Below are 8,015 nucleotides of genomic sequence, written 5' to 3' on the forward strand. Positions count from 1 at the left end.
AAAAAGAAGTTATTTCCATTCATAAAAAAAACTGTCTGGGTAGTGCAGTGGTTTTTGTTGTTGTTTTGTTTTACATTTTCTTCAGATAGATTTTTTTTTATCGAGGCCTATTTAATCAACTACGTGTGTCATTTTCGGCAATTTAACAAGTTGATAAAAATAAATTTTTTTCTCTGCACTTTTATATGATTATATTGATGTCATATTGAGTAAACATTTTTATTTTTCAAACTATTTTTTTTAATGATTTCGAACTGTCCCTTTTGTGAAAACAATATATTGAGATCAGACAGAATAGATAGGCCTAAAGGAAATTTGCCCACATAAACTTGGACCATTTTTATACTTATCTTATACTTAAAAGTTCAAGAAATAGCAGTAGCCTGTAGTTGTAAATTAATTTCTTTACATCTTTAAATTTAACGACAGATCTACAGGTAGTGTTTTTTCTCGTATGCTACGAAACACCTCAAATGTTACTGTCATTATGTTTATGTAATAATTATTTCACTTTTGAATTATTTGTTTAGCGCGTTTGACGGGGACTCAGGTCTGCCGGCCTCAAATCCTCCACAGTCCGGGAATTTCATGGCTGGACGGAGGGAAAGCAGCCCTGTCAGGCCTCCACCACCACAACGCCTGGGCCGTCAGCCCCTTCAGCAAACCAAGCTTGCATCACCCTGGATCCGCATCCCCTGCTGGCCTCTCCGCAGTCTACCCGTGCAGCAGCACCTCAAACACAGCCTCCTCTTTAACACCGCCGTCCCACTCCAGCCAGTCTTTGTACACATTCCCACCCACACCACCAAAGGACGTATCACCGGACCCCGGTGCCATGTCTCCTTCCGCCAGCAGGATGGACGAGAAGGAATCTATCAAATACCATGTGTCGTTAACTGATGGTATGAAGATGGAGGGCTCCTCTCCTCTGAGGAACAGCTTAGCGTCCATAAGCGCTCAGACCCCTTCCACCCACCACCCCATTCCGACCTATCCCACCTACTCTCTCCAGGCGCACGAGTACGGCGGCAGTCTGTTTCACCCCGGCAGCCTGCTGGGACCTTCATCCAGCTTCATCCCCAAGAACAAGGGCAAGACACGCTCCTGCACCGGTGAGTCACCTGAAACACACCGCGGATAAGTCCCAGAAAGTGAAGTCTAAATCAAACAGCAAAGATGAATTATTCAGTCCGTAAATTAGCATATCATTTGTCTGCCGTTTACTGAGCTGACTGATGGCAATACAAAAACAAAAACATTAAACAAAAAACATTTACATAAGGTGTTGTTATGGGTATGGTCAAGTAAACAATAAAGTGTACTTTGGTATCCTTCTGAAAATAACATTTGTGACTATATGTGATACAAAAATGAGCTTTTTAAATCTTATAACAATGTATTATTTGGTTGTTCTTTTAGGGCATATTTTACAGATATAATAGTTAAGTAGACTAATCTGTTCATTTCAGATGATTGTATATCATTTGATACATGTACAAAGACATACATTTAATAAAATAATAATTAAGATTCGAATGGTTTAAGATTATAATCTAAAGAGGATCATTAACTTAAGTCTTAATTAAACAGGACTAATTAAAGAATAGTCTTAAACATATAGTCTTGTGTATTAATGCAGAACATTCAACATTGAAGCCAAATATTTAAAGTCAGCCGTTCTTTCACATATCAGATAAGAAAAACGTTTATAATATTGATTCACTGAAGGGAAATTTATGCATATACTGCCTGTCTGAGTACTTAGAGTAAATGTCATATGACAATAGACTCATGTTTCCAATGTTACCAGATTGATGTATTCTGCATTGCAAAACCTTAATTATACCGGCTGTTGATTATTGTCACATTTTGTTATAATTTGAAAATGACAGCAGAAGAATAATGTATAAAACAGTTCTATTTATATTTTTCAATGATGCTGTCAAATGACACTCCTTAACAGACCTTCAACAAAGATAAACATTAATAATCCTTCTTTATGGAGCATGACTCTGTAAAGATGCCTGAGCTGCAGGTGAACTGGATCAGGCCCAGAGTTATGAAAGGAAGACCCACAGGTGCACAGAGCCAAACGTGAGCATTTAGGCTCCCAGTCTTGTCTCTGTTACATTAGACATTAATACCCTGTCCTGATTGTTATTTGATTCAAGCAAGAGGCTGCCAGCTGAAGTCTGGCTGTGTTTGACCAGTTTATAGTGTCGGGTGACCTATCTAACATAACATGAATAACCTATTTATTATTCAGTTAGACATGTTAGACAGTTACTTTTGCGACTCTACTACATGGATAGTTGGTTTTAAATATGAAATACTGGCCGGCATTATTTAATGTTTTTCTTATTGTTTGTTTGTAGGACATTTAGCTCATTTATTCTTTATATATTGCATTAAATTGATTTGGTTTTGTAAAAATCTACCTATCAGACTGCTTTGATGCTTCAACTGATGTTAAATTTAATGATTGTAAATCTTTCTCTGCTGTTTTGTTTATTTCTCTACCAGGGGGAAAAGTTAACTCAAAAATGCATTTTATCTTAAACAGTATTTTGGAAATGCAATTGCTAATCTATGGGGGGAAAAGCAACATGTCCACAAAAATACTGAGTCACACACATACTCCACATAAGAGGCAGAATGACATAATGGTGGCCCTACACACAATCATTAATTTAACAAATGTGCATGATGGCCAGATAAGAGATCTACAATTGAGCAATAGGTTTAAAAGTAATTTTTCAAACACGTCTCACAAAGTGTGTTCTTCTTCAGAGGGTCGTGAGTGTGTGAACTGTGGAGCGACCTCTACCCCTCTATGGAGACGCGACAGCACGGGACACTATCTGTGCAACGCCTGCGGCCTGTACCACAAGATGAACGGCCAGAACAGACCGCTCATCAAACCCAAACGCAGGCTGGTTAGTCGTGTGTGTGTGTGTGTGTGTGTGTGTGTGTGTGTGTGAAGGTGCTAATAAATAAAAAAAGAGTAAGGTGGAGGGAGAGGGGGAGAAGGAATACAATTGCAGGAAAGTTATATTTTCCCAATCAGTTTCCAGGAATTGTGAGTGTCGTTCACCTCTGGCTCATTCAGTTCAGCCTATTAACACAGAAGGACTATCTCAGTTGTTTCTGCTATCATTATTACTGCTGCTTCTGATACTGTCATTGATAGCAGAGTCAGCACAGCTTCACAGGGCTGTAGTTGCACATAACTCAAACTAAATTAGTTGATTGTAATATTTTTTTCTCAAATAAAATAAAGGTATTTATTTTACTATTCAAAGAGGATAGAAAATTTTCTATTTTTACAAACCTATTTGTTTATGAGCTTGTATTGCCTTACAGCTGGAACCACAAAGGGAGGTTTCTGTAGCACTTTATAAGTAAATGTTTAGAAGAATATTTTTTCAAAAAGGCCATAAAGAGTAGAGCACTGTGTACAGTCAGCCCAATTTCATTTCAGCTAATCTGAGAGTTTAAATTTCTAAACACTTCAGCTATTGTGCAGAAACATGGTTATGGAAGTGTGCATGTTAGGGGTGAAATATAATTGTAATATCGTATAATAATGAGTTGTATGTATTGTTATTTGAAGATTCAGCAAGAAGCAGTCATGAAATGAAGTAGCCTACAGACGGTGTATAGTAGATTCAAACGACGCTGCTCATTTCACAGCACCCTCATTTACAGCGCACGTTTTCGCTACAGGTGGTTTTAAAATGTATTATTTTGAAGGCAACGAATGCAGGGGGTGTTGTTGAAAATTGAGGCGACAAACCAACCAAACAAAACAATAAACTAACACACATACTGAAATAGATTGAATATCGTTCTAAAACGCATGCGCACGGAAAAGGTGAGCAACGTCACACTTGCTGAAGGTTAATCCAGAAACAAATATGGCAACAACGTATTGGTTAAAAATATTAATAGGCTTACTAGCCTTTATCAATTCTTATTATTATTCGTAGGCCACCATATTTATTTGTTTAAATCACCTGATCAGTGATTCTGTTTTGATTTAGTGTAGGTTGCTACGACAAACGGGTCGAAATGTAGGCCGCTGACCTGCCAACACCTGAACATCTTTCTGCCATAATGTCACACCCAGTCATATATCAGACCGTGCTCAATTCGCTTCGGTGGGCTCGGGGCTCGCTACGTTGAGCTGCAGCTTCCAGTTGTTTCCTCTCCGGATGTGTGACCGGTCCAGATAAAGCAGCGGGGCCAGCGCCTGTTTCCTGCCGCGGCCTCCTGGCTGCAGGCTCCGTGCTCTCACACAGTGGTCAAGCTTTTCGTGCGTGACAGAGAAAGTACTGAGCGAACATTAAAAAGACGATAGGGAAAGTTATGGCTGGTGTATGACCTCAGAGGAGAACTATGGGCACATCGAGTTAGGATATAACATATCTCAAAAATTGAAGATCTTTTTGTCAAATAAAACATTGATAGAAACATTTATTAGAAGATTCTGGATGCAGAGTAAAACATTATTGTTGTGGTGAAAACAGAAGTAAAAGCATAATATGATCAGGCATAAAGAATTGCCATGTCTTATGAGATGTTGGACTGTCAGGTACCTACAAGTGATCACTTTGAACACGTTTAGGTCAGCGCTTTAAGCATTACTTACATATGCATTCTGTTATCAAAATGAACTTTTACCAATATGTATGTGAAGCAATAGTGATAATTAATGTTAAACTCCTGTTTCAAGAAACACATGAAAGAAGATATCTCCTTTTGATAAATGATTTAAGATTTATTATGTAATGTCAAAATCAAAAGTTGTTATTGTCTTGCAGCTGTATTTAGAATTGTCATCTCTCACTTTATGAAATATTATTCCAAGTTAATTCTTAAAGCCTTATCCATATTTCTCCACAGTCTGCTGCCAGAAGAGCAGGTACCTGTTGTGCTAACTGTCAGACAACCACCACCACACTCTGGAGGCGCAATGCAAACGGAGACCCTGTGTGCAATGCCTGCGGCCTCTACTACAAACTGCATAATGTAAGTTTCTGCTGATCGCCAGGTAGGGCCTACACAAAGCAGGCAGGGTCAAGTAAACGGGAAGTAAAGTCAGGAAGGTTACACTTATTGTTGAGGGATAAGTGAGGGTGGGAGAGAGAGGGAGACTGTTGGAAAGGTTGGTGTTATCTTTCTTTGTGTTTTTTTGTTTCTATGAGAGGCGCAATCCCATTAAAAGTCACAATGGTGGGACTGATATAAAAGCAGAGTACTTGTGAATAAATACAAACACTGGATTTTGTCTCGATTATTTATTGCTTATCACTCAATTCACAAATGACTTATGAGGCATATTTTAAAGGATGAATCTGATGGCTGATTCTAGTTCTTTTTTTTTGTTTTTATAAATGACAAAACTAACAACCATGAATAAACTATTCTCATAAATTATTATTGTAGGTGTAGCCTAAGCCTGATTTGCTATCTTATATTGAATTTCACAATTGTTTTAAATAATTGTTTTCATTTGGCACTGTATAACATTCCACCTAAAAATAGTCCCCGGCAAAAGCAATACTTGTTCGTCTTAGATTAAAGTTTGATCCAAACTGCAGTGCCTGTGTGCTTTAGGAAAATACTGAATGTATTCAACATAAACACGTTCTACAAACCTGTAACCGCTGAAAGAAATGATTTCCCACCATGGTAAAACCAATGGGCTTGGCAATAAGTTTCACAGACAGGGTAATATTCAGTGACTGACTATGTGGTTTTGTTGTTTTATTAGATTGTATGAAGATTGGAAAATTAAAGTACTTTATAACAAGCCTTTTGTTTTGAGGAGGGAAAACATGTACATACGTAAGCAGTGTTTTTTGCTAACACCAACTTGTTGGCAGCGGTAAGAGACGTAAGGAATAACAAAATAAATTATGTTAATCTTCTTTGTGGTGGTCTTTTTTACCTTCTGTTAGCCATATGGAGACATATATAGTGTATGTATAAATATGTATAAATACATAATAATGTATTTGTTTACATTTCCCCTACTTGGTTTGATATTTTTTTCTCAACGTTAAGCAGATCACTAAAACCCTAATTTTTTCCTCTACACAGGTGAATCGACCTCTGACAATGAAGAAAGAGGGAATACAGACGCGCAACCGAAAAATGTCCAACAAATCCAAAAAGAGCAAGCGATGCAGCGACAGCTACGAGGAGTTTTCAAAAAGCCTGCATGATAAGAGCTCTCCCTTCAGTGCAGCCTCCCTGGCCGGACACATGTCAATGGGCCACCTGCCACCTTTCAGCCACACAGGACACATGCTCCCTACGCCCACCCCACTGCACCCGTCCTTTGGGCACCCACACCACTCTAACATGGTTACGGCCATGGGCTGAGAGGGAGAGGAGAGGAGAACGCTGGAGAACTTTCTCCTGATTGAGAACAGATGCGTTGTGGATTACTCCTTATCTATAGGTACATATTTTGTTGGAGTAAGACAGCCAGAGATATTCTCCTTCCTGTCAGTCAGCCATACTCATAAAAAGCTAAGTTTTATACCACTTAAGCGTGGTTCAGTATGTGCCCAACAGGTTTATAATAAACTGTGAATACTGTAAATATCTGAGTCTGATGGGGACGTCTCAGACTGAGAAACCCTTTCACAACTTTAAATATAAAATATGCTGGATTTTTTTCTTTCTTTTTTTTGTTTGTTTTGCTTATGGACATTTTTCCACAAAGAAACAACCAAGCAAAAAAGGTTTATAATTTTAAATTTGATTATACTGTTTATTATAATTATTGTTATTGTTATAATTATTGTTATCAAGATAATTTATTTTCACTGCCTTATTTTTCTGTAACTATATCCCTCGAGTCATATTATGGATACTGTTACAACAGTAATGATTATATATTTTTAGCTGAAGCGCTTTCTCTGAGTTGGTCAACATTTATACTCATAAGAAATAAAGAGATCAAGTTCACTATCCCATCTTCTCCTTCTATTTAATATCCAGTATTTAATATATATGTCTGTCTTCATAAAGACAACAGATGCAGAAAATCATATGACTAACAAAGCTTTCCTCCTCATTAATAGTACCATGTTGAGCATGGGACACATAGCTAAAGTTCATCCTCTGTGTATTTAATGCTCTGTTGGTTTATATGCATACATGTTTATCTCTTGAGCTACACATTAAAGGGACACTTACACATCCTGAGAAACACTTATGTGCTTTCATGCCTAGAATTTAGTGAACCCCTTGCTATTTAGAGTGGTATTTTAGAGGGTGGGGGGACAACCAGCATTCTTCTATCCAAATGTTACAAAATCCATTGATGGTCACGTACAACTTCCATCCCATAAAAGTTCCAGAAGATTCTGTGCCAGGCAAAGTTATGAATCCCAAATATGCAGTACAGTTTCCTTACATCAAAATGTACCATCTTCACACAAGCATTACAATTGCTAATGCTCCTCTACAGAAAGAGCAAGGCTCGCTGCTTCCAGTCTTTGTGCTAACCTAAATTAACTGGTTAGCTTCACATCCACATAGAGACCTGAAAATGTTATATATCTTCATATTCAAAAATGAAAAATTGACTATTCCTTATTTTTGGGAGATCATATACATAGCTGCAAATGACAAAATGAGTGTTGCTAAACAAAGGAACATACTTTTTATTACCCTCTATCAGAGGGTCCCCAACACATCACTCATGAGCTACAGGTAGGTTGTTAAAGGTTCTCAGTAGCTCATGAGGAGGTTTATAGACAGTGTTCAAAAAGGATAGGCCTATCAGCTGTCAATAGAAAGGTTAATCTCAGGTCAAGTTTGTCAACAGCTGAATTTAATCATCACAGCAATTGCCTCATCTGCGGTACCAGTGTTACTTTCAGTCAGCTACAGAAGCATGCCAAACATGGAATTAGAGACATCATTTAGAGTGTCCTTACAAACACATCCGCACATCAGCACAGAGCAGTGCAAAGGTAACGGGGAAGCTGTCTGTG

General features: G+C 38.0%; 1 protein-coding gene across 2 annotated transcripts in view; it reads left to right on the top strand.

Annotated features, from left to right (window-relative positions):
* The window catches only part of gata2b (GATA binding protein 2b), an 8,057-nt gene extending 1,010 nt beyond the window's left edge, over window positions 1–7,047 (top strand). For both annotated transcript variants that reach the window (XM_079342245.1, XM_079342246.1), the window contains 4 exons: window positions 531–1,112; window positions 2,791–2,936; window positions 4,906–5,031; window positions 6,106–7,047. In XM_079342245.1, coding sequence (XP_079198371.1) covers window positions 531–1,112; window positions 2,791–2,936; window positions 4,906–5,031; window positions 6,106–6,390 — 1,139 coding nt within the window. In that variant the 3' untranslated portion in view covers window positions 6,391–7,047. The remainder of the gene's footprint in view (window positions 1–530; window positions 1,113–2,790; window positions 2,937–4,905; window positions 5,032–6,105) is intronic.
* The last annotated feature ends 968 nt before the right edge of the window (window positions 7,048–8,015 follow it).

This window comes from Symphodus melops (assembly GCF_947650265.1).
Source record: "Symphodus melops genome assembly, chromosome: 4".
Lineage (NCBI taxonomy): Eukaryota > Metazoa > Chordata > Actinopteri > Labriformes > Labridae > Symphodus > Symphodus melops.